This window comes from Oncorhynchus mykiss, chromosome 27, assembly GCF_013265735.2.
Source record: "Oncorhynchus mykiss isolate Arlee chromosome 27, USDA_OmykA_1.1, whole genome shotgun sequence".
NCBI lineage: Eukaryota > Metazoa > Chordata > Actinopteri > Salmoniformes > Salmonidae > Oncorhynchus > Oncorhynchus mykiss.
Genome location: NC_048591.1, coordinates 28,972,897 through 28,999,683, shown reverse-complemented (window position 1 = coordinate 28,999,683; position 26,787 = coordinate 28,972,897). Strand labels below are relative to the sequence as shown.

Sequence of the window (26,787 nt, the reverse complement as noted above, 5' to 3'; positions counted from 1 at the left end):
ATGAAGGTAAGCAATAATTTCTGATGAAAAAACACATTGTGGAAAAAGTGTGGATATATAATTTTAGAAATAAACTCTTTAATGCTGAACTGTAGAGAAGGTAAGACAATCACAAGTATCAAGTTACTGATGGCTGCCAAGTCGAACTTCAAGGGACCCACAATTCACTGGGTTCATTTGGTAGACAACTAACAGCCAAACAATCACAGAGCAAGATGCTCATGCACCCTGGCCTCAACACGCACCCTGGCCTCAACACGCACCCTGGCCTCAACACGCACCCTGGCCTCAACACGCACCCTGGCCTCAACACGCACCCTGGCTTCAACACGCACCCTGGCCTCAACACGCACCCTGGCCTCAACACGCACCCTGGCCTCAACACGCACCCTGGCCTCAACACGCACCCTGGCCTCAACACGCACCCTGGCTTCAACACGCACCCTGGCCTCAACACGCACCCTGGCCTCAACACGCACCCTGGCCTCAACACGCACCCTGGCTTCAACACGCACCCTGGCCTCAACACGCACCCTGGCCTCAACACGCACCCTGGCCTCAACACGCACCCTGGCCTCAACACGCACCTTGGCCTCAACACGCACCCTGGCCTCAACACGCACCCTGCCCTCTTTCCAAATCTTTGACCTCTCCGCTCACTTTCCTGAGGCAAAACAAAGAAAGAGAGTGTCTGTGTGTGTGTGTTGTCTCACTCCACTGTAGTGAAAAGCCAGTCCCAGACTGATCGAACTTCTGAAAGCTGGGATACCGATCTTTGTGAATTGATACTCAATATCTCCTCTGAGAGTTTAAAACTTTGGCTCTGATGTCTTTAACAGCCTTTTCTTCTATTCCTAAGTGTTTTTACGTGCTTGTGAATTTATCACATACTCTGTGTGTGTGTGTGTGTGTGTGTGTGTGTGTGTGTGTGTGTGTGTGTGTGTGTGTGTGCTCCCAGCTCTCACGGTCTCGAGTCAGAATTGGACGTCCATCCATGTTCCACACACGTCAAATTTTGAAGTTGTTCCAAACGTCAGCATTCAAAGTGTTTAAGGTTAAGTTTAGGATATTAACTCAGCATTATTAAGGATTGGCATTAACTCGGAATGGTTAAGGTTTGGGATAGACTTAAAACAAAAATATCAAAAACCACTTTCTAACTATAAATTCTAACTTGCAACCTTTGGAATCAGAGGCAGATGCTTACGTCTATCCACCATCCCCATCGCCCTAGCAAATCTGAAACCTACCTGAAGGTAACAGCATTCACTGTTACCCCTAGTGACCAGCTTCCACATCATCTCCTGATGTCCTCAGACATGGATGGACGTGGAATCCTGACTTGTATCACGGGTGACATGGCTGGTATGTGTGTCCTCACAACCAGTCCTGCAGAATGTCTATTCCTGCCTGTCTAAATAACTCTTCCATGCCATTTCCATCTCTCTTTCTTCCTTCTCCCCCTTTTTCTGCATCTTTATCTACCCCTCTCCCCTCCCTTTGCACACTCCCCCCATCCTCTCTCTCTCCCTCCCTCTCTCCTCTCCTCATCCTCTCTCTCGATCTTCCTCCCTTTCGCCTCCCCTACTCCCTATCGATCCATCCAAAGTCATGAGTCACAGAGCGAAATCATCTCCCTGATGGATGGGTGTCAGAAATCAATCCAAAGAACTTTAGGAAAGAACGACAGACTGAAAGAAGAGCATCTCAAAAGAGACAAAACCCTTTGTCTTATCTCAGTGCTGTAATCATGGATTCCATCTTCTGTCTCATCCACTCCCTCCCTCCCTCTTCCTCTCCTCCTTTTCTATTGACAGACAGGCTGAGGCTCCACTGGGTGAAAAGGAAGAGAGGAAGACAGGGCAAAAGGGAAAGAGAGACCAAGACCCAGAGATACACTGACAGAGAAACAGAGAGAGAGCCTCAGTGTTCCCTAACTCTGTAAAGGTAAGGGCAGCAGAGGAGACATACAAGAGGCAGTGTGTTTAGGAGAGCCCAGGGCATTTGGGCTGCGTTACCCCTTTAGCCCTCTAGTGGGTGCCCTCGCCCATATCAGGCCTGAAGGGACATGGCCATCTGAAAGACTCTTCTCTCTACCACCTTCCACCACTCCCTCTATCAGTTTCTTTTTTTCAACAACGTAACTCTAATCAACTCTCGTTGCCATGGAGAAGACATACTCCCTCACAGCCCACTACGATGAGTTCCAGGAGGTCAAGTATGGTGGTCGCTATAGCAGCGGCACCCTTAGCAATGGCATGAGCCTGCACTTGGGAGGGAGCCTAGACCGAAATATTGGGCGTGGCCGGGGCAAAGGGGGCGGGGCCAGTGATCGGTGTCGGGACCTGAGTGGCATCAACAGAGGACAGGGACTTCCTCGTTGGAGCCGCAGGGAGATCTGCCTGCTCTCTGCTCTGGTGTTTGCTGTGGGGATGTGTGTCATCCTGGGCAGCATGCTGGCACTCAAATACATCTCCCTGGACTTCCAGCAAGAGGCGCACTGCAGACAGGACTGCCAGAAGAAACGCTCGTTAGTCCGCGCCGCACGCTTCATCCAGGCCAACATCGACCCCACCATCCAGCCCTGCCAGGATTTCTACAGCTTTGCCTGTGGCGGCTGGCTACAGCGCCATGGCATCCCAGAGGACAAGCTGAGCTATGGCATCATCACCGCCATCGGAGAGCACAATGAGGAGAAGCTACAACGTCTCCTGCTGGAGCCAGTGCACCGGCACACCGTGGACTCGGCGGAACGCAAGGTGAAAGAGTTCTACCGCTCCTGTGTGAACATCCAGGAGATTGACAAGCTGGGGTCGGGACCCATGGCGGAGGTGATTGACAGCTGTGGCGGGTGGGACCTGGTTGGAGTGCCCTCTGGTGGTGCGGGGTGGGAGAGCAGTACTGCACCAGCCAGACCAGACTTTAACGAGTTGCTCTATAGGACCCAGGGGGTGTACAGCACTGCGGTCTTCTTCTCTCTGACTGTCAACGTGGACGATAAGAACTCCTCACGCAACGCTATCAGGGTAAGAGTGTCTCTGTCAGAGTGTCTCTCTGCGTGTGTGAACACCTTACTGTTTACCATCTGACTGATATACCATCTGCTTACTTACATGTCTGTGTTAATTACACATGTCCATATGTGTTCCCTTGACTGTGATCGTATGTGTGTATTTGTAGATTGATCAGGAGGGGCTCACACTTCCTGAGAGGACTCTGTACCTGGGGCAGGATGAGGACAGTGTGAAGGTAAAGGATTACCCCCTCCCTCTTTCTATCCACCACTCCATCTCTCCATCTGTTCATTTATCGACCAATTCCTTTCTTCTCCATCCATCCACCTGTTTGTTCCTGTCATCTCTGTTCCCTTTGTTATCCTGTCTGCTCTGCCACATGTCACACTGCTGTCCATTGACCATTAATGATGATGTCATGGACAGATCCTGGCGGCTTACAAGGCCCTGATGGAGCGTCTGCTAAGCATGCTGGGGGCTCACAATGCCACTCAGAAGTCCAAAGAGATCCTACAGCTGGAAACACTCCTAGCCAACGTAAGTGTGTGTGTGTGTGTGTGTGTGTGTGTATTTGTGTGTGTGCATGTCTATATGTGTGTGTGTGTGTGTGCATGTCTATATGCGTGTGTGTTCAGTTGTAATGTTTTTCCCCCTCTGTTTCAGATTACTGTGTCTGAGTATGATGAACAGAGAAAGGACATCAACACTATGTACAACCGCATCACCCTGAGACAACTACAGCGCATCGCTCCTAGTGTGAGTACCACACACACACACACACACACACACACACACACACACACACATCTGTGTTGTGTGTGTGGGCAGAAGTGTGATGGATTAAGAGCTGATCTCCAGCAGAGCATTGTGAAGTGTGTGAAGTGTGTGTGTAAGGCGGGGGGCCATTCTAGGCCCCGTGAACCTCTCATACCCACGCCTCCGTGGCTCAGCGAAGCTGTCCGCCTTCCGGGGATAGAAGGAAAGCAACGGGGGGCTACGGAAGGAAGGAGAAAGAGGGTAGAGGAAGGGAGAGGACGGGATAAATAGGGGTCGACGGGGGTCTTCAGAAGGAGGACGGGGGGGGGGGGACTGATGTGGGGCATATGGGATGAATCTGGGGAAAAGAGGGACTGGGGGGGTAGAGAAAGAGGGAGGAGAGGGGGGGGGCCGTAAGGTGACTTGGACAGCAGCAGGAAACTGATGGAGAATTCAGAGCTGCTCCATCACTTCTGATTGGAGAAGAAGGGAGGGGAGTGAATGGGGGAATGGACATGGACAGAGAGAGAGATGAATGAAGTGAGCTTCACTAGCATCACTGATAAAACGAGAGAAAGAAACATGAGAGAAAAAGAAAGAAAGAATGAATGAAAGAAATGCAAAAGAGATTACTAAAGAGGTGCAAATGGAGAGTGAGAGAGATTATTTTCCTGCTGTAGCAAACTGGTTTAAATTAAGATCCTATCAGAACACATTCAGACAGACAGACATGGTCAAATAGGGGGATGTCAATTACGTTCATACTGATTTATCCCTCTCCCTCTTTCACTCTCTCTTTTCTGCTACCCCACTATTGCTTGTTAATAATAGTGGGAGATTATGAGACAATTTGGGATTACAGGGATGCTGTATGGTCAGTAGTTAAAGAGGAACTTTGTGTTGTGGATGACCTAAATTATGAGCAGGGTTTCTTTTATGGCTTTACCTTCTTGTTATCCTCTATATAACTTTGATATTGTGGAGGCAGCATTTGCACTTTCCTTACTCATAGAATAAAGGTTTGTTGGAATCCCCCTTTCATCAGAGCAGGGTGACAACAATCCTGTTTTCTTATCTTGTGTTGTGGAAATTCCCCCCAGGGACTCAAAGTCAATATTAAATTTACCATCTCCATCTCTTCATTCAAAGACTCAATCATGGACACTCTTACTGACAGTTGTTGCTGCTTTGCGTGATGTATTGTTGTCTCTAACTTCTTGCCCTTTGTGTTGTTGTCTGTGCCAAATAATGTTTGTACCATGTTTTGTGCTGTCATGTGTTGCTACTGTACCATGTTGTTGTCACGTTGTGTTGCTACCATGGTGCATTTTCATGTGTTGCTGCCATGCTATGTTGTTGCCTTCGGTCTCTCTTTATGTAGTGTTGTGGTGTTTCTCTTGTTGTGATGTGTGTTTTGTTCTATATTTAAAATTTTAATCCCAGCCCCCATCCCCGCAGGAGGCCTTTTGCCTTTTGGTAGGCTGTCGTTGTAAATAAGAATTTATTACTAACTGACTTGCCGTGTTAAATAAAGGTTAAATAAAAAATTCAATACAATTATTTTTTTATCAGCAAGCTGGAGAGGTTCCAACAAACTTAATGAAACCAAGTCGTACACGTCGGTCAGGAGATCCGCCGGGGCAGTCTGTTATATACTGCTTACACAGACAAATTATATTTGCACGATTTACATGATTCATTATTCATAATTAATTCATCATTAACGTTTGGTTCCTGCATGTAGCCAACCAATACCTCACAAGGCTTCTTATTTCCAAGCTGAGACCTTGAAACTGAGACACCCTTTTTGGTCCTCAAAGCAATGTTCCGGGCTTACTGCCAAATTGCTTATACTGATAGTGAGGATTCCTTGCAGACACAATCAATCGGTCACTTGCATGAACACAATTGAATTGGTTATTAGAAAAGCACAAACAAAATTCTCTCACACTTGTTAAAACCTAAAACCTCTCCTCTCCTCTCCCTCCACTCCTCTCTCCCTTCCTCTCCTCTCCTCTTCCTCTCCCCCTTCCTCTCCTCTTCCTGCCCTCTCCCCCTTCCTCTGCTCTCCTCTTCCTGCCCTCTCCTCTTCCTCTCCTCTCCCCCTTCCTCTCCTCTTCCTGCCCTCTCCCCCTTCCTCTCCTCTCCCCCACTCCTCTCTTCCTTCCACTCCTCTCCTCTTCCTCTCCTCTTCCTGCCCTCTCCCCCTTCCTCTCCTCTCCTCTTCCTGCCCTCTCCCCCTTCCTCTGCTCTCCTCTTCCTGCCCTCTCCTCTTCCTCTCCTCTCCCCTTCCTCTCCTCTTCCTCCTCTTCCTCTCCCCTTCCTCTCCTCTCCCCCTTCCTCTCCTCTCCCCCTTCCTCTCCTCTTCCTGCCCTCTCCTCTTCCTCTCCCCCTTCCTCTCCTCTTCCTGCCCTCTCCCCCTTCCTCTCCTCTCCTCTCCCTCTCCTCTCCCCCTTCCTCTCCTCTTCCTGCCTTATTCCTCTCCTCTTTCTGCCCTCTCCTCTTCAGCTGCATTGGAAACGTTTGTTGGACAGAATTTTCCATGATAACTTCTCTGAGGATGAAGAGATCGTGGTGTTGGCTACTGACTACATGGAGAAAGTCTCCGAGATCATCAAGACCACCTCCAAAAGGTGAGAAAGGGAGGGTGGGAGGAGGAGGAGAGGGAGGGAGGGGGAGGAGAAGGAGAAGGGTGGATGAGAGGAGGGAGGAGGAGGAGGGTGGATGAGAGGAGGGAGGATGGTGGATGGGGGAGGGTGGATGAGAGGAGGGAGGAGGGTGAATGAGAGGAGGGAGGAGGGTGAATGAGAGGAGGGAGGAGGGTGAATGAGAGGAGGGAGGAGGGTGGATGAGAGGAGGGAGGAGGTTGGATGAGAGGAGGGAGGAGGGTGAAAGAGAGGACAAGGGTGAATGAGAGGAGGAGGGAGGAGGGTGAATGAGAGGAGGGAGGAGGGTGGATGAGAGGAGGGAGGAGGGTGGATGAGAGGAGGGAGGAGGGTGGATGAGAGGAGGGAGGAGGGTGGATGAGAAGAGGCAGGAGGGTGGATGAGAGGAGGGAGGAGGGTGGATGAGAGGAGGGAGGAGGGTGAATGGAGGGAGGAGGGTGAATGAAAGGAGGGAGGAGGGTGAATGAAAGGAGGGAGAATGGGGGAGGGTGGATGAGAGGAGGGAGGAGGGTGAATGAGAGGAGGGAGGAGGGTGGATGAGAGGAGGGAGGAGGGTGAATGAGAGGAGGGTGGATGAGAGGAGGGAGGAGGGTGGATGAGAGGAGGGAGGAGGGTGAATGAGAGGAGGGAGGAGGGTGAATAAGAGGAGGGAGGAGGGTGAATGAGAGGAGGGAGGAGGGTGAATGAGAGGAGGGAGGAGGGTGAATGAGAGGAGGGTGGATGAGAGGAGGGAGGAGGTTGGATGAGAGGAGGGAGGATGGTGAAAGAGAGGACAAAGGTGAATGAGAGGAGGAGGGACAAGGGTGAATGAGAGGAGGAGGGAGGAGGGTGAATGAGAGGAGGGAGGAGGGTGAATGAGAGGAGGGAGGAGGGTGGATGAGAGGAGGGAGGAGGGTGGATGAGAGGAGGGAGGAGGGTGGATGAGAGGAGGGAGGAGGGTGAATGAAAGGAGGGAGGAGGGTGAATGAGAGACAGAGGAATAATGTAAAGGTTAGAGAGTTGAATGAAAAATCCAGATGCTTGAGTTTAGTATGTGTAAGCATTTTTGTAAGAGTTGCTAAATTCATTTGTGTGGGCTGTTTCTATACATTGTGTCATATTGAAGTGTCATAGTGTGTATACATTTGTTTTTGAGTGTATCACTGGTGGGTGAACTCTACTGTGGATGATTAGTATCGATCTGGACCCCCTACCTCGACACACACATAGTGTTGTGCTGTCAAAGACAGCTGTTGACAGACTCCAGAGGTGGCTGTGGAGGCTAGTGGGAGCTCTCCAATACTGACTGGTGTTATACTCTACAGTTCACACCTGTCTGTCTGCCAGTCTGTAGCTGACTGGCTCTCAGTTCATATAATTACAATTCATTTCAATTGATGTCTGTCTGTTTAGCTTTTTTCTCTTCTTTTTCAATACTCTACACCTCAACTCCCTCCCTCCCTCATCCTTCATACCCCTTCCCTTTCTCCCTCCCTCCCTCCCTCCCTTTCTCTCTCCCTCCAGCTCTCCCGCTCTTATCTCCTTTTCTCCTTCTTTCTGATATATCAGTTCTTGAGTGAGATGTTCTTTGAAATGAGAAAAGAGACACACAATGGGGTGAGTGCTCTCATAAAATGGCATGTTATCTAATATCAGATAATGTAATAATAATCTTATCATAATGCTCTTTGCTATAATCACCCTTATTATCATCGCCATGGTGACAACCAGCATTACAGCCAATCCCCTGGAGGCTCCGGAGATTTTCTGTGTCTTTTCTTTTGTTGTTTTTCCCTTCTTTTCTCTACTTCTCTTTCTTTCACCATCTCTCTCTCCCTCCTGGTGATTTCAGTAATAAACACCTCTTTTCATGTTCCCTCCTCTCTCTGTTTTCTCCTTCTCTGGCTTCCCTCTTTTTACTGTCTGTTCTTTTTCAATCTGTCCTCTCTCTCTCTTTTTCCAGTCTCGCTCCTCCACTCTGTTTTTCCCTCCATTGCTGCATCTCTCTTCCCTCGTCATCTTTCCTACGGTCTCTCTTGCTGCTTCTCTCTCATCGCTATCTCATTTATCTATCATTTATCTTTCATACCTCTCTCTATCATCCTGTGGCTGTTCTCAGTTCTCTCTCTCCCTCTCTCTCTCCCCTACCTCTCTCTCTCTCCCCTCTCTCTCTGTTTCTCTGTCTCTCTGAATCACTCCTGCTGAGTCCATTATCTGTGTTTAATCAAAGGTTAGGGTCGCTGTTTCCGCTCTCCCTCCCTCCCTCCCTCCCTCACACACACACAACACACACACACCACTGGGTGTGGCAGACTCTGTTCCTACCGCCACCCACTGTGCACCACTTGTTCATTTGCATAACTGACGTGAAATGCCCCTGTGCTTCTCAGTATGGGATCCCCCCCCCCCCCAACCCCCACAACACACACACACAACCGAACATTCACACCTACATGAGAGCAATCCCATCGATATAAACACACACACACACACACACACACACACACACACACACACAGACAGAGGGACACACACACACACACAGACAGAGGGACACATACACCTATTTGGGACACAAACAGTCCCATTTGGGCCCAACAGGGGGTGAGGCAGTGACAGAGGGGTTTGACAAAGGCCAACCATATGTCTGCCTGCTTTATGGAGCAGAAGAGCTGAGGCCCTGGGAGGTCAATAATGCAGCCCAGAAACATGCCTTCATCTGGACTCTAAACACGCTGGGGTGGGGCCTCCCCATGGGTTACTGCCACTAACACACCACCACAAACTGCCTGGAGAGAGTGGGCGGGCAGACACACACATGTATAAAGTCAGAACATCTGCTGTCTCAGCCACAGCCTGTCACCAAGGGAGTACCCCAAGGCTCCATCCTAGGCCTCATGCTCTTCTCAATTTACATCAACAACATAGCTAAGGCAGTAGGAAGCTCTCACATCCATTTATATGCAGGTGATACAGTCTTATACTCAGCTGGCCACTCCCCGGATTTTGTGTTAAACGCTCTACAACAAAGCTTTCTTAGTGTCCAACAAGCTTTCTCTACCTCTGAGGGTTTAGAGCTTGAGGTAGTTACCTCATACAAGTACTTGGGAGTATGGCTAGACGGTACACTGTCATTCTCTCATAACATATCAAAGCTGCAGGCTAAAGTTAAATCTAGACTTGGTTTCCTCTATCGTAATCGCTCCTCTTTCACCCCAGCTGCCAAACTAACCCTGATTCAGATGACCATCCTACCCATGCTAGATTATGGAGATGTAATTTATAGATTGGCAGGTAAGGGTGCTCTCGGGCGGCTAGATGTTCTTTACCATTTGGCCATCAGATTTGCCACCAATGCTCCTTATAGGACACATCACTGCACTCTATACTCCTCTGTAAACTGGTAATCTCTGTATACCTGTTGCATACCTGTATACCTGACGCCCTGGTTAATGCTTATTTAAAAAACCCTCTTAGGCCTCATTCCCCTCTATCTGTGATATTTACTGCAGCCCTCATCCTCCACATACAACACCCGTTCGGCCAGTCACATTCTGTTAAAGGTCCACAAAGCACACACATCCCTGGGTGAAGAGATGACTCCGGGATGCTGGCCTTCTAGGCAGAGTTACAAAGAAAAAGCCACATCTCAGACTGGCCAATAAAAATAAAAGATGGGCAAAAAGAATGCAGACACTGGACAGAGGACCTCTGCCTAGAAGGCCAGCATCCCGGAGTCGCCTCTTCACTGTTGACGTTGCGACTGGTGTTTTGCGGGTACTATTTAATGAAGCTGCCAGTTGAGGACTTGTGAGGCGTCTGTTTCTCAAACTAGGCACTCTAATGTATTTGTCCTCTTGCTCAGTTGTACACCGGGGCCTCACACTCATCTTTATATTCTGGGTAGGGCCAGTTTGCGCTGTTCTGTGAAGGGAGTAGTACACAGCGTTGTACGATATCTTCCGTTTCTTGGCAATTTCTCGCATGGAATAACCATCATTTCTCAGAACAAGAATAGACTGATGAGTTTCAGAAGAAAGTTTTTTGCTTCTGGCCATTTTGAGCCTGTAAACGAACCCACAAATGCTAATCTCCAGATACTCAACTAGTCTAAAGAAGGCCAGTTTTCAGCTGTGCTAACATAATTGCAAAAGGGTTTTGTAATGATCAATTAGCCTTTTAAAATGATAAACTTGGATCAGCTAACACAACGTGCCATTGGAACACAGGAGTGATGGTTTCTGATAATGGGCCTCTGTACGCCTATGTAGATATTCCATAAAAAAATCAGCCACTTTCAGCTACCATAGTCATTCACAACATTAACAATGTCTACAATGTCAGATTTCCAAGATGGCGTAGTAGTGCAGACGTGTTTTGTTCGTCCTCTCGTGTACTTTTGTATTTTTCGTCTTTTTTGTGTATATTTCAATTTCAATCTTCTCCATTTTAGTTCAATTATACTTTCAGGTAACCTGCCTCACCCAATGTGATACGGAACAGATATTATTTTAAATTTTTAGACCTTATAGCAAGAACCACCTAGCCATCAGAAGCTAATTAGCTACAAGCTATTTAGTCATTGTTAGCCACTGCTAGCGGCCTTTACCTTCTGCACAGATACCAGACCCTTTTTTTTGCCTGGATAATGCTCGCCAGCCTACCAGTAACAGACTGTCTCTCCACTACAACACCGGATTCCTGCCGTAATCCCTGGACCATTACTCCTGATCTTCACAGCTAGCTAGCACCCACCGAGTTACCCAGTACCGAAGCTATCCCTGAGGCCCACCTCCCGACCTACTCAGTTGTTCACCCGGACTCCACTCAAACACGGCTAGAACACACTACTCCACCGGATCCTTGCCGTAAGCTCTGGACCTTGGCACCGGATCACCGCTGCTACCGAGTGGCTATAGTGGCCAATGCCCCTGCCCCGAAGCTAGCACCAGTTAGCCGTAAGCCAGGCGCATCTCCCGGCTAGAAAACTAAATTACTACAACTACAATACCTCTTTCGCCATCTGGCTTGGATCCTTAGTCAACACGGCGCACCGCCACAACACAATGACTGGTCTGCCAACAAATACTCCATCCGCTGTGCCTTCAACCAGTCTCCTTCGGACGTCGGAGCAGACGCTTCTACTAGCCCCAGGTTACTAACTTTAAACGCTGTGTCTTCCGCGTGCTAGCGTAGTAACAACTACCCCGCGGCTTCCCTGTTCCATCTATTGCTGTTCACTGGACCCTATGATCACTTGGCTACATAGCTGATGCCTGCTGGACTGTCCATTAATCACGGTACTCCATTCTGTTTATTTTTTTGTTTATCTGTCGACCCCAGCCACGAACTCAGGCCCTGTGTGTAGTTAACTGACCCTCTCTGCCCATTCATCGCTATTTTACCTGTTGTTGTTTAAGCTGATTAGCTGTTGTTGTCTCACCCGTTGTTGTCTTAGCTATCTCTCCAAATAAACACCTGTGATTACTTTATGCCTCGCTGTATGTCTCTCTCATATGTCAATATGCCTTGTATACTGTAGTTTAGGTTAGTTTACAATGGAGCCCCTAGTTCCACTCATTATACCTTTGATACCTCCTTTGTCCCACCTCCCACACATGCGGTGACCTCACCCATTACAACCAGCTTATCCAGAGATACAACCTCTCTTATCATCACTCACTGCCTGGGCTTACCTCTGCTGTACCCGCACCCCACCATACCCATCTGCACATTATACCCTGAATCTATTCTACCACATTATGCCCTGAATCTATTGTCCCCAACGCTCTAGGCGGCCAGTTTTGATAGCCTTTAGCCGTACTCTCATCCTACTCCTCCTCTGTTCCTCGAGTGATGTGGAGGTAAACCGAGTCCCTGCGTGTCCCCAGGCACCCTCGTTTGTTGACTTCTGTGATCGAAAAAGCCTTGGTTTCATGCATGTCAACATCAAAAGCCTCCTCCCTAAGTTTGTTTTACTCACTGCTTTAGCATACTCCATCAACCCTGACGTCCTTGCCGTGTCTGAATCCTGGCTTAGGAAGGCCTCCAACAATTCTGAGATTTCCATACCCAACTACAACATTTTCCGTCAAGATAGAACTGCCAAAGGGGGAGGAGTTGCAATCTACTGCAGAGAGAGCCTGCAAAGTTCTGTCATGCGTTCCAGGTCTATACCCAAACAGTTTGAACTTCTCATTTTAAAAATGAACCTCTCCAGAAATAAGTCTCTCACTGTTGCCACCTGCTATCGACCCCCCTCCGCTCCCAGCTGTGCCCTGGACACCATTTGTGAATTGATCGCCCCCCATCTAGCTTCAGAGTTCATTCTGTTAGGTGACCTAAACTGGGATATGCTTAACACCCCGGCAGTCCTACAATTTAAGCTAGATGCCCTCAATCTCACACAAATCATCAAGGAACCCACCAGGTACAACCCTAAATCCGTAAACATAGGCACCCTCATAGACATTATCCTGACCAACTTGCCCTCCAAATATACCTCTGCTGTTTTCAATCAGGATCACAGCGATCACTGCCTCATTGGCTGTCTCCGCTATGGGTCCGGGGTCAAAACACTTCTGCGACCAGGCCTTTCTAATCGACCTGGCCCGGGTATTCTGAAAGGATATTGACCTCATTCCGTCAGTCGAGGATGCCTGGTCATTCTTTAAAAGTAATTTCCTCACCATCTTAGATAAGCATGCCCTTGGTTCACTCCAGACCTGACTGCCCTAGACCAGCACAAAAACATCCTGTGGCGGACTGCAATAGCATTGAATAGTCCCCGCGATGTGCAACTGTTCATGGAAGTCAGGAACCAATACACGCAGTCAGTGAGGAAAGCAAAGACTAGCTTTTCCAAGCAGAAATTTGCATCCTGTAGCTCTAACTCCAAAAAGTTTTGGGACACTGTAAAGTCCATGGAGAACAAGAGCACCTCCTCCCAGCTGCCCACTGCACTGAGGCTAGGTAACACGGTCACCACTGATAAATCCATGATAATCAAATTTCTCAACAGCAGGCCATGCCTTCCTCCTGGCTACTCCTACCCCGGCCAACAGCTCCACCCCGGCCAACAGCTCCGCCCCCCCCACGCAGCTACCCGCCCAAGCCTCCCCAGCTTTTCCTTCACCCAAATCCAGACAGCAGATGTTCTGAAAGAGCTGCAAAACCTGGACCCGTACAAATCAGCTGGGCTAGACAATCTGGACACTCTCTTTCTAAAACTATCTGCCGCCATTGTTGCAACCCCTATTACCAGCTTGTTCAACCTCTCTTTCGTATCGTCCGAGATCCCTAAAGATTGGAAAGCTGCCGCGGTCATCCTCCTCTTCAAAGGGGGTGACACCCTAGACCCAAACTGTTACAGACCTATGTCCATCCTGCCCTGCCTATCTAAAGTCTTCGAAAGCCAAGTTAATAAATCCCACCGTACCTTCTCCGCTGTGCAATCCGGTTTCCGAGCCAGTCACGGGTGCACCTCAGCCACGCTCAAGATACTAAACGATATCATAACCGCCATCGATAAAAGACAGTACTGATTTCATCGACCTGGCCAAGGCTTTCGACTGTCAATCACCGTATTCTTATCGGCAGACTCTATAGCCTTGGTTTTTCTAATGACTGCCTCGCCTGGTTCACCAACTACTTTGCAGATGGAGTTCAGTGTGTCAAATCGGAGGGCCTGTTGTCCGGACCACTGGCAGTCTCTATGGGGGTACCACAGGGTTCAATTATCGGGCTGACTCTTTTCTCTGTATATATCAATGATATCGCTCTTGCTGCGGGCGATTACCTGATCCACCTCTACGCAGACGACACCATTCTGTATTCTTCTGGCCCTTCCTTGGACATTGTGTTAACTAACCTCCAAACGAGCTTCAATGCGATAAAACACTCCTTCCGTGGCCTTCAACTGCTCTTAAACGCTAGTAAAATCAAATGCATGCTTTTCAACCGTTCGCTGCCCGCACCCGCCCGCCCGACTAGCATCACTACCCTGGACGGTTCTGACCTAGAAAAGTGTAGACAACTATAAGTACCTAGGTGTCTGGCTAGACTGTAAACTCTCCTTCCAGACTCATATTAAACATCTCCAATCCAAAATCAAATCAAGAATCTGCTTCCTATTTCGCAACAAAGCCTCCTTCACTCATGCTGCCAAACTTACCCTAGTAAAACTGACTATCCTACCGATCCTCGACTTCGGCGATGTCATCTACAAAATACCTTCCAATACTCTACTCAGCAAACTGGATGCAGTCTATCACAGTGCCATCCGTTTTGTTACCAAATCCCCTTAAAACACCCACCGCTGTGACCTGTATGCTCTAGTCGGCTGGCCCTCGCTGCATATTCGTCGCCAGACTTATCTCAGTTCACTGGTCACGATAACAACACCCACCCGTAGCACACGTTCCAGCAGGTATATCTCACTCATCATCCCCAAAGCCAACACCTCGTTTTGCCACCTTTCCTTCCAGTTCTCTGCTGCCAGTGACTGGAACGAATTGCAGAAATCACTGAAGTTGTAGACTTTTATTTCCCTCACCAACTTTAAACATCAACTATCTGAGCAGCTAACCGATCACTGCAGCTGTACATAGTCCATCTGTAAATAGCCCTCCCAATCTACCTACCTCATCCTCATACTGTTCTTGCACATCACATCATTTATCACTCCAGTGTTAATCTGCTAAATTGTAATTATTCACTCCTATGGCCTATTTATTGCCTACCTCCTCATGCCTTTTACACACACTGTATATAGACTTTCTTTTTTCTACTGTGTCATTGGCTTGTTTATTGTTTAATCCATGTGTAACTCTGTGTTGTTGTCTGTGTCACACTGCTTTGCTTTATCTTGGCCAGGTCACAGTTGCAAATGAGAACTTGTTCTCAACTAGCCTACCTGGTTAAATTCAATGTTATTTTAATGGACAAAAAAATGTGACCCCAATCTTTTGAACGGTAGTGTATAAATATTTTGTATTATTATTTTTAAACCCCTGTCCCAGCCTTTTGCCTTTTAGTAGTCTGTCATTGTAAATAAGAATTTGTTCTTAACTGACTTGCCTAGTTAAATAATGGTTAAATAAATAAAATAAATAAGTAAAATATACACTCACTCATAGATACACACAAAGTCTGTTCTCACAGTGGGCACTCACTGAGTTTCTGTACCTGCTTATAGGCAAAAGGGTGTCAGTCAGTCTGTTCTCGCAGTGGGCACTCACTGAGCTTCTCTACCTGCTGAGAGGCAAAATGGTGTCAGACAGAGAAAGAAACAAAAACACACATCTACTGTGTTCCAGAACAGTACGTGTGCCCCTCTTGTGTTCCCCTCCTGTGTCCCCCTCCTGTCATTCAGACAGTCAAGATTTATGTGGAGCTCTGGCCCCTGTGTGTCGTAGTCAGAGGGAGAAGAAAAACTACACACACTTTTTACAAGACCTTTGTGTGGGTCTCATCTTTCTGTCACCCTCAATTAATTTCTCTAATTGTTTGCAAACCCTGTGCCGTCCCATCTCTTTCCCCACTTCATCCCACCCAGCCCCCCCGACCCTCTCCCCTCACCCACCCTCCCTCCTTCTCCCCCACCCTCCCTCCCTCCCTCCCTCCCTCCCTCCCTCCCTCCTTCTCCCCCACCCACCCTCCCTCCTTCTCCCCCACCCACCCTCCCTCCTTCTCCCCCACCCACCCACCATCCCTCCTTCTCCCCCTCCTCCACACACCCTCCCTCCCTCCTTCTCCCCCACCCACCCACCCACCCACCCTCCCTCCTTCTCCCTCACCCACCCTCCCTCCTTCTCCCCCTCCCCACACACCCTCCCTCCTTCTCCCCCACCCACCCACCCACCCACCCTCATTCTCCCCCACCCTACTTCTCCCCCACCCACCCTCACTCCCTCTTTCTCCCCCACCCTCCCTCTGGCAGTGTGTGTAAGGCCCATGTTGCTGGGTTCTATTGACAAGACCCAGACAACTGCATCCAATCCCATTAACCAGATGAGCTGGTGTCCAATGAGGCTGAAACAGTAATGACAACACCAGTGTCTCTTTACAACCTCTCCTCCTCTCCCTCTTATTCCCACCTTCCTCTCTGCTCATCCATCTGTCACTATCACTCACGCTCGTCTCAAGGGGAAGAGTGTGTGTGTGTGTTTAGACTGTGGGTAGGAGCTGTAGGACCATTATTACAGAGGGTAATATCTGCAAGTATTCTGGAGGGACAATGTATTTTATCTTAACAATGAGCATTACAATCCAGTCTTCTAGTGTTTTTTTATTCCCATCCCATGATGATTCAGGGCTATTGTTTTATCATTAGAATACATTTAACTAAAGCCTTTTCATTTCTGTCTAATCTCCCAGGTCTCCTAAAGCTACCTACCACCTCACACAACAACTCCATATGGGATTAGATTTTCACACACATCTACAACAAATGAATAAAACAGGTGTTTTATTCAACAGAGTAAACAAACTCAAACACAAAACCATTCGAAGCTGCAACAACAACACATTGATCTGTACTGATTATTAGAGGTATAAAAGAACAGACATTGTCTCAGTCTTCCTCCTTTCTCTCTTTCTCTTGAACTTCCCCTCTTCTCAATTAATTTCACTTCAGAAGTGCTTTGTTGGCGAGACACTTGGAATGCTTTGATTTAATATGCAGTGCACGCATCAAAAATAAAAACAGAAAACAACGTGGAACGGAGTCTCGCAGTTGGAGACATGGCCACTTGTCCTGAGGGCAGAATGGATATGTTCACTCTGTGGGACCCCTCAACTCATTAAGCACAACTTTACATTACTGTGAAGGGAAAATACTGTTTGAATACATGAATGAAATATATTTTTTACTTCTACTCGTCTGAGTCACTCTTGGACCCTTCCTTTATGCCCCCCTTTCTATCCATCTCTCCTCTCTTCCCCCCGCCCATACTCTGTCTCTCTCCTCTAACCTGCTTGTATCTCCTTTCTCTTCATTTTCTATCCATCTCTCCTCTCTTCCCCCCGCCCATACTCTGTCTCTCTCCTCTAACCTGCTTGTATCTCCTCTCTTCCCCCCGCCCACTCTCTCTCTCTCCTCTAACCTGCTTGTATCTCCTTTCTCTTCATTTTCTATCCATCACTCCTCTCTTACCCCCGCCCATACTCTGTCTCTCTCCTCTAACCTGCTTGTATCTCCTCTCTTCCCCCCGCCCACTCTCTCTCTCTCCTCTAACCTGCTTGTATCTCCTTTCTCTTCATTTTCTATCCATCTCTCCTCTCTTCTCCCCGCCCATACTCTGTCTCTCTCCTCTAACCTGCTTGTATCTCCTTTCTCTTCATTTTCTATCCATCACTCCTCTCTTCCCCCCGCCCATACTCTCTCTCTCCTCTAACCTGCTTGTATCTCCTTTCTCTTCATTTTCTATCCATCACTCCTCTCTTCCCCCCACCCATACTCTGTCTCTCTCCTCTAACCTGCTTGTATCTCCTCTCTTCCCCCCGCCCATACTCTGTCTCTCTCCTCTAACCTGCTTGTATCTCCTCTCTTCCCCCCGCCCATACTCTGTCTCTCTCCTCTAACCTGCTTGTATCTCCTCTCTTCCCCCCACCCATACTCTGTCTCTCTCCTCTAACCTGCTTGTATCTCCTTTCTCTTCATTTTCTATCCATCACTCCTCTCTTCCCCCCACCCATACTCTGTCTCTCTCCTCTAACCTGCTTGTATCTTCTTTCTCTTCATTTTCTATCCATCTCTCCTCTCTTCCCCCCGCCCATACTCTGTCACTCTCCTCTAACCTGCTTGTATCTCCTTTCTCTTCATTTTCTATCCATCACTCCTCTCTTCCCCCTGCCCATACTCTGTCTCTCTCCTCTAACCTGCTTGTATCTCCTCTCTTCCCCCCGCCCATACTCTGTCTCTCTCCTCTAACCTGCTTGTGTCTCCTTTCTCTTCATTTTCTATCCATCACTCCTCTCTTCCCCCCCCGCCCATACTCTGTCTCTCTCCTCTAACCTGCTTGTATCTCCTTTCTCTTCATTTTCTATCCATCACTCCTCTCTTCCCCCCCACCCATACTCTGTCTCTCTCCTCTAACCTGCTTGTATCTCCTCTCTTCCCCCCACCCATACTCTGTCACTCTCCTCTAACCTGCTTGTATCTCCTTTCTCTTCATTTTCTATCCATCTCTCCTCTCTTCCCCCCGCCCATACTCTGTCACTCTCCTCTAACCTGCTTGTATCTCCTTTCTCTTCATTTTCTATCCATCTCTCCTCTCTTCCCCCTGCCCATACTCTGTCTCTCTCCTCTAACCTGCTTGTATCTCCTCTCTTCCCCCCGCCCACTCTGTCTCTCTCCTCTAACCTGCTTGTATCTCCTTTCTCTTCATTTTCTATCCATCACTCCTCTCTTCCCCCCCCGCCCATACTCTGTCTCTCTCCTCTAACCTGCTTGTATCTCCTCTCTTCCCCCCACCCATACTCTGTCTCTCTCCTCTAACCTGCTTGTATCTCCTTTCTCTTCATTTTCTATCCATCACTCCTCTCTTCCCCCCACCCATACTCTGTCTCTCTCCTCTAACCTGCTTGTATCTTCTTTCTCTTCATTTTCTATCCATCTCTCTTCCCCCCGCCCATACTCTGTCACTCTCCTCTAACCTGCTTGTATCTCCTTTCTCTTCATTTTCTATCCATCACTCCTCTCTTCCCCCTGCCCATACTCTGTCTCTCTCCTCTAACCTGCTTGTATCTCCTCTCTTCCCCCCGCCCATACTCTGTCTCTCTCCTCTAACCTGCTTGTGTCTCCTTTCTCTTCATTTTCTATCCATCACTCCTCTCTTCCCCCCCCGCCCATACTCTGTCTCTCTCCTCTAACCTGCTTGTATCTCCTTTCTCTTCATTTTCTATCCATCACTCCTCTCTTCCCCCCCACCCATACTCTGTCTCTCTCCTCTAACCTGCTTGTATCTCCTCTCTTCCCCCCACCCATACTCTGTCACTCTCCTCTAACCTGCTTGTATCTCCTTTCTCTTCATTTTCTATCCATCACTCCTCTCTTCCCCCCGCCCATACTCTGTCTCTCTCCTCTAACCTGCTTGTATCTCCTCTCTTCCCCCCGCCCACTGTCTCTCTCCTCTAACCTGCTTGTATCTCCTTTCTCTTCATTTTCTATCCATCTCTCCTCTCTTCCCCCCGCCCATACTCTGTCACTCTCCTCTAACCTGCTTGTATCTCCTTTCTCTTCATTTTCTATCCATCTCTCCTCTCTTCCCCCTGCCCATACTCTGTCTCTCTCCTCTAACCTGCTTGTATCTCCTCTCTTCCCCCCGCCCACTCTGTCTCTCTCCTCTAACCTGCTTGTATCTCCTTTCTCTTCATTTTCTATCCATCACTCCTCTCTTCCCCCCCCGCCCATACTCTGTCTCTCTCCTCTAACCTGCTTGTATCTCCTTTCTCTTCATTTTCTATCCATCTCTCCTCTCTTCCCCCCGCCCATACTCTGTGTCTCTCCTCTAACCTGCTTGTATCTCCTTTCTCTTCATTTTCTATCCATCTCTCCTCTCTTCCCCCCGCCCATACTCTGTCTCTCTCCTCTAACCTGCTTGTATCTCCTTTCTCTTCATTTTCTATCCATCACTCCTCTCTTCCCCCCACCCATACTCTGTCTCTCTCCTCTAACCTGCTTGTATCTCCTTTCTCTTCATTTTCTATCCATCACTCCTCTCTTCCCCCCCCGCCCATACTCTGTCTCTCTCCTCTAACCTGCTTGTATCTCCTTTCTCTTCATTTTCTATCCATCTCTCCTCTCTTCCCCCCGCCCATACTCTGTGTCTCTCCTCTAACCTGCTTGTATCTCCTTTCTCTTCATTTTCTATCCATCTCTCCTCTCTTCCCCCCGCCCATACTCTGTCTCTCTCCTCTAACCTGCTTGTATCTCCTTTCTCTTCATTTTCTATCCATCACTCCTCTCTTCCCCCCACCCATACTCTGTCTCTCTCCTCTAACCTGCTTGTATCTCCTTTCTCTTAATTTTCTATCCATCACTCCTCTCTTCCCCCCACCCATACTCTGTCTCTCTCCTCTAACCTGCTTGTATCTCCTTTCTCTTCATTTTCTATCCATCACTCCTCTCTTCCCCCCACCCATACTCTGTCTCTCTCCTCTAACCTGCTTGTATCTCCTCTCTTCCCCCCACCCATACTCTGTCACTCTCCTCTAACCTGCTTGTAGACTCCTTTCTCTTCATTTTCTATCCATCACTCCTCTCTTCCCCCCGCCCATACTCTGTCTCTCTCCTCTAACCTGCTTGTATCTCCTCTCTTCCCCCCGCCCACTCTGTCTCTTTCTCTTCATTTTCTATCCATCACTCCTCTCTTCCCCCCGCCCATACTCTGTGTCTCTCCTCTAACCTGCTTGTATCTCCTCTCTTCCCCCCGCCCATACTCTGTCTCTCTCCTCTAACCTGCTTGTATCTCCTTTCTCTTCATTTTCTATCCATCACTCCTCTCTTCCCCCCCCGCCCATACTCTGTGTCTCTCCTCTAACCTGCTTGTATCTCCTCTCTTCCCCCCGCCCATACTCTGTCTCTCTCCTCTAACCTGCTTGTATCTCCTTTCTCTTCATTTTCTATCCATCACTCCTCTCTTCCCCCCCCGCCCATACTCTGTCTCTCTCCTCTAACCTGCTTGTATCTCCTTTGCTGTACTCCCCCTCTCTCTTTGCCCACCTTTTCTGTCTTTACCCTTCTCCTATATTTTTTGCATTAATCTTTTTCCGGAAGATTCCACATTGAATCTTTGAAGGGGCACTCCTTAATTATACAATAAAGCCTTGTTAAAAACTGAAAAAGTCATCGTTCCCCCCTCCTCTCTCGACCTCTCTTGCCAGGGTTCTCCATAACTACATGCTGTGGCGGATTGTAGCAGCTCTCAGTGAACACCTGTCCACGGCGTTCCGGAGCACCATCCATGAGTTTTCCCGGGAGATTGACGGTACGGAGCGTCAACTGGAGCTGGGGAGGCTGTGTTTCACCCAGGCCAACAAACACTTCGGCATGGCCCTGGGAGCACTCTTCGTCCAACAGCACTTCTCCTCTCACAGCAGGGCCAAGGTGGGGCAGCTTCTCTCTCTGTCTCTCACTCTCTCCTCACAGCAGTGGTGTAAAGTACTTATTAAGTAGTTTTTGGGGTATCTGCACTTTTTACTTTTTCTATTTTAGACATTTTTTACTTTACTACATTCTTAAGAAAATAATGTACTTTTTACTCTATACATTTTCCAACACCCAAAAAGTAGTCATTACATTTTGAATGCTTAGCAGGACAGGAAAATAGTCTGATTCACACTTATCAGGAGAACATCCCTGGTTATCCCTACTGCCGCTGATCTGGCAGACTCACTATACACAAATGCTTTGTTTGTAAATTATGAGTGTGCAGCTAGCAATCCATAAAAATAATAATTACATTTAAAAAATAGTGATGCCTGGGTTTGCTTAATATAAGGAATTTGAAATGATTTATACTTTTAGACTTTTATATTATATAATATAAAGGTAAAAAATAAGTATTTAGCAATTACATGTACTTTTGATACTTAAGTACATTTAAAACCAAATTATTTTAGACTTTTACTCAAGTAGTATTTTACTGGGTGACTTTCACTTGAGTCATTTTCTATTAAGGTATCAACTTTCACTCAAGTATGATAAATGGGTACTTTTTCCACCACTGCCTCAAGGCAGGGCAGCTTCTGTCTCTGTCCCTCTTTCTTTCTTTCTTTCTTTTTGTAATGGCCTGGTGATTCTATATGAAGTAGAACTGAAAATGCCTCTATCTCCATCCCACCCTAAGCCTTCCATCATCACACCTTATCCCTCTCTATCCTAGTCTGCTTGTATATAGTAGCTTGTTCATTCTAGGGGACGTGGTTTCCAATGGCATTCCTAACCCCTCTGACCCTTATCTTTATTTAAGCTCTTCATCATCTCTCACTCCCCCCTTCCTTTCTCCCCCCTCTTTCCCTCACTTGTGTTCAATGCCAACATAGCCTCAACCCCCAAACCCTAGCCATTGTATGTAGGAATTTCCTTCATATTACAGCTAACCCATCCTTTCAGTTTCAGATCTATGAAAAGTCCCTGGGAATAGGAAGAAGGGTCCATCTGACTTTGGGCTTACCTGATACAGCTATCTCTCTGGCCCATTCCCAATAGAATCCTTAAAAACAACTGACCTCTAACCCCTGTTCTCTTCCTTCAGGTACAGGAGCTGGTAGAGGACATAAAGCACTCACTGAACCTCCGGCTGCAAGAGCTGGACTGGATGGATGAGGTGACCAAGGAGGCAGCCAGGGCCAAGGTCAGGATACCACACTATCTCAAATAGGCCTACTGTAGTGCAACGTAGGATGAAAGCAGGGGTTGTCTTATTCTGGATCAGTTTAATACTGGTTTATTAAATCCCCATCTCAGTATGTTGTCTGATACGTTCAGAATGTAAAGTCTTAATCCTTTTAGAGCACTTGCTGAAACAAAAGTGCTCCAGTGTAATCCCATTATAACAGTCTGCTTGATTAGCTGGTCGTGTGCGTGTGGTCTATGAAGGATATGTCGGCTCAATATGTGCAAAGTCTCTTTCACTCTCTCGTCCCCTCTTTTCTCTGACCCTTTCCTCCCTTCCCTCTCTCAGCTGCAGCATATGATGGTGATGACAGGCTATCCAGACTTCCTACTCAAACCAGAGCTCATAGACCAGGAGTATGGGGTGAGACCACTTTTACTCACAGACATACTCGCTCTCTTTCTCTCGCTCTCATTGACTCTCTCCATCTCTGTTATTTGTTCTCCAGTTTGATGTGGATGAAAATACCTATTTCAAAAACATCCTCAACAGTATTAATTTTAACATCAAGATGTCTGTCAAGAAGATCCACAAGCAGGTGGACAAGACCGCGTAAGTGATGCTTTCAACTGCTCCAGATGTTCAGTCTCACAATAACACAACTACACACAGATTCAAAGTTCTATGCACCTCTTGACACACAACCTTACATTTTATGACAAGAGTAATTGAAGTGAAGATTATACAAGTGATGTACCTACAAATTGAAGAAACCATAAGCTCGTCTTTTGTGTAGCTTAAAATGTGCTCCTAGGACAGAACTCAAATCTGAGCTTGTGTCCGAACAAGCTGAAGCCCTCCACCCAGTACTGCCAAATCATGACTTCCTCTATCACAAATATACTCCTTTCATCATTAATCTCTCCCTCTGCAGAGAAAACATGTCCTCATCCCTCCACCCGTCTGCCCATCTCTCCGCTGTCTGTAGGGCCATCCGTCTTTCCAACCAGAACAAGGGCATCTCTGAATTTCAAAGTTATTAATTTGGGAAATGTCCTCAAATCGATGCGCCTGGATTTAAAGATTATGACGAAGAGAGTGTTTTCTTATGCAGACAGGAATGATCAATATTGGACTAATTATAGAATATTTTCACCTTAAAAAAAACTCAAACGTTTTGAAACAAATTGCCTGTGACACTTAAGTGTCTTTGTGTCTCTTGTTGTTTGAAGATGTTTAGTGAATGTAGGATTAATACATCTCTGATTGACTTTGTTTCCCTCTCAGGTGGCTCCTTCCCCCTCAGGCCCTCAATGCCTACCATCTCCCAAACAAGAACCAAATGGGTGAGTCAGTGTGTGATCCCATAGCACATCAACGCTCTTAGTATATACAAGATAACACACTCCCTCTTCTTCTTTCTGGTCAATCCATGTGATGAGGCACCCACATGCCCTAACACACTTATTCTGCATTCACTTACTTACACCAGCCCCCCACACACACTGTCATCTCCCCTCAGTCTTGGCCTCTAGTGGTGTCTGTATCTGCCTCGAGGATTTACTTCACAGAAAAATCAATGGTGAGTTACAGAGCAGGCAGCAGAGGACAGAGAGGGCCAGACAAACACAGCCATCAGCCACAAGCGCTAATGGTTACCATACCTCTATCTACTCCTCTTATACTGCATCACTGCCTCCCTACCCCTCTCTTTATCTTCTGCTATCACCTCTTTCTTTATTTGTAGTATTTCCCGCTGGAATCCTTCAGCCCACGCTGTACGACCCCGACTTTCCACAGTGAGTACAACTCTGAATATTTTAATCAACTGCTAATTAAGACACTGATTAGTTGTATCAAGTGAGTTAGTTAATGGCCTACTAGACTGGAACGAAAGCCTGCACCCGCTGTACTGTAGCACTCCAGGACAACCCTTCTACAGCATTACCAATGCTTTCCTCCTACATTACCCCTCGTATTCTACCTCCAAACCATTCCGCTTTCCGTTAATGGTCACAGTTATACTGCAACCCTCAACTCTCACAGCACGGTATTATTTATTCACATACTTATTCCATTAGAAGTGATCACCACCACTCCACATAAACGACCGCTGCATCCACCCATGCATACTGATGAATGGAATATGATATTAGATGTGCGTGGTCCCGTTCCCTGCAGTTATTACTACAGTATCCCTAACCTGCCATATAGACTGAGGCTAGCCCAGCGCTGCTATCAGGCCCCAGGTAATGAAGCCTCACTCAGACAGTTATTTTATTCAGGTTTGGAGGGCAACTCTCAGCAGGGTATCAACATCCTGTCAGAAAGTCATTTTCAGACTTAGCCATGTGGATAGCCCCGAGCCTCTGGCCGTCCCTGCATCGTATCAGTCTCCATCTGCATGGTCTGCCAGACTACACTAAACACTCCTCACCCACCCGGGTCAAGGAGAGGTGGCCAGGACTCTCACGCTCTTCAGTTATTAATAACAGTTAGATATGATGTCAACAGGTCAGATTATGATGTATGTAATACTCTACTGTCCCCTTCAGGACGGGGGTTAGAACTGCAGGCTGAACAGAAGTTTATCAGTTTGTGTTATACTGTGTTATTATAAATATACATTATGTTGATGTCCTCAAATGTTAAGTGATTAGTAACTCATCCCTCCCCTATCCCCCTCTAGATCTCTGAACTATGGAGGAATAGGAGCCATCATCGGTCATGAGCTGACACATGGATATGATGACTGGGGTGAGAGAACTTCCCCTTGTCTTAAATGTGTCCTAGAAAACCCTCAAATCCAATAGGGTATGAACAGTTGTAGCCTAACAGTAGTAAAACTGTAATGTCAGGATAATATCAGTTCTGAATAAGGGGTTCATGTCTTTGTCCACATTGGTCATCCTAACTTAAGCCTCTTACCCCCCATCTAAGTGGGTTGTCACTATCAGGCCATGCTGCAAGGTACGGAAGTTCCGCCTCCCCCTATCCCAACCAATGAAATCAGTCAAATTACTTCAGACATAGTAAAAGGCTATAGCCAACTGTACCTTGCAGCGTGGCCAAATAGTGACCCCCATGCTAAGTGATGTCATCTTACTCTTAGGGGGACAGTATGATCGCCACGGCAACCTGAAGCAGTGGTGGACGGAGGAGTCATACAAGAAGTTTCAGAAGAAAGCAGAGTGCATCGTCAAACTCTACGACAACTTCACCGTCTATAACCAGAAAGTGGGTGCATAGCATACCTTGTTGTACTGCTTACTGGACACTCACACACACCTGTAATGGGAGTTGTAATGGTATCTTTCCCCTGTGTGTCTGCAGGTGAATGGCCGTCTGACTCTGGGGGAGAATATAGCAGACATGGGAGGCCTTAAACTGTCTTATTTTGTGAGTGAAATCTTCCAATAGACTGTGCTAGCTGTCAATCATGACTGATTACTCTCTGTCAGGGATCTATTCAATCTGCATTACGGAAGTTCAGCTTTAACGCATCTTTGACATTTAAAAGAAATGTTCCTGCTTTAGAGGAGAATGCATTCATGGTAAACACTATGTTGGCTCAATCGGAAATTATCTTTAAGTTTCTATCACATTGAATAGAGCCCTCAGTCACTGATTCTATGGACTAATGACAAGCTGTCTGTAAACCCAGAACTCAAATCTCATCTCTCTCTCTCTCTATCCATTTCTGTTTCGCTCTCTCCAGGCATATCAGAAGTGGATCAGAGAACATGGTCCAGAAAGACCTCTCCCTGGACTCAAATACACACATGAACAATTACTCTTCATCGCCTTCGCACAGGTACAAACTATGTAGTGTTGTTTCGGCCTGGGAATCTTTTTGTTGTTGCAGTGGGAGTAAAGATTATATTTTTTACTGCAAACTGTCTCCTATTAGAACTGGTGTATGAAGAGACGGTCTCAGTCCATATACCTGCAGCTACTGACTGACAAGCACGCACCAGAGCATTACAGGTACATACACTTCCTCACTTTTCTGATGTGCATCAGCCTATCACA

At 47.4% G+C, this 26,787-nt stretch overlaps 1 protein-coding gene across 2 annotated transcripts in view; it reads left to right on the top strand.

Annotated features, from left to right (window-relative positions):
- Positions 1-26,787, top strand: part of LOC110507149 (endothelin-converting enzyme-like 1) — a 32,874-nt gene that overhangs the window by 4,524 nt on the left and 1,563 nt on the right. The window contains exons 2-17 of one of the 2 annotated variants that reach the window (XM_036965096.1): positions 1,822-3,026; positions 3,181-3,249; positions 3,441-3,551; positions 3,678-3,770; positions 6,279-6,403; positions 21,302-21,524; positions 22,675-22,773; positions 23,104-23,178; positions 23,264-23,367; positions 24,043-24,101; positions 24,503-24,554; positions 25,445-25,512; positions 25,868-25,992; positions 26,089-26,154; positions 26,474-26,569; positions 26,666-26,742. In XM_036965096.1, coding sequence (XP_036820991.1) covers positions 2,166-3,026; positions 3,181-3,249; positions 3,441-3,551; positions 3,678-3,770; positions 6,279-6,403; positions 21,302-21,524; positions 22,675-22,773; positions 23,104-23,178; positions 23,264-23,367; positions 24,043-24,101; positions 24,503-24,554; positions 25,445-25,512; positions 25,868-25,992; positions 26,089-26,154; positions 26,474-26,569; positions 26,666-26,742 — 2,303 coding nt within the window. In that variant the 5' untranslated portion in view covers positions 1,822-2,165. Of the gene's footprint in view, positions 1-1,817; positions 3,027-3,180; positions 3,250-3,440; positions 3,552-3,677; positions 3,771-6,278; positions 6,404-21,301; positions 21,525-22,674; positions 22,774-23,103; positions 23,179-23,263; positions 23,368-24,042; positions 24,102-24,502; positions 24,555-25,444; positions 25,513-25,867; positions 25,993-26,088; positions 26,155-26,473; positions 26,570-26,665; positions 26,743-26,787 lie in introns of both variants that reach the window. The other variant, XM_036965095.1, reaches the window with a different exon arrangement.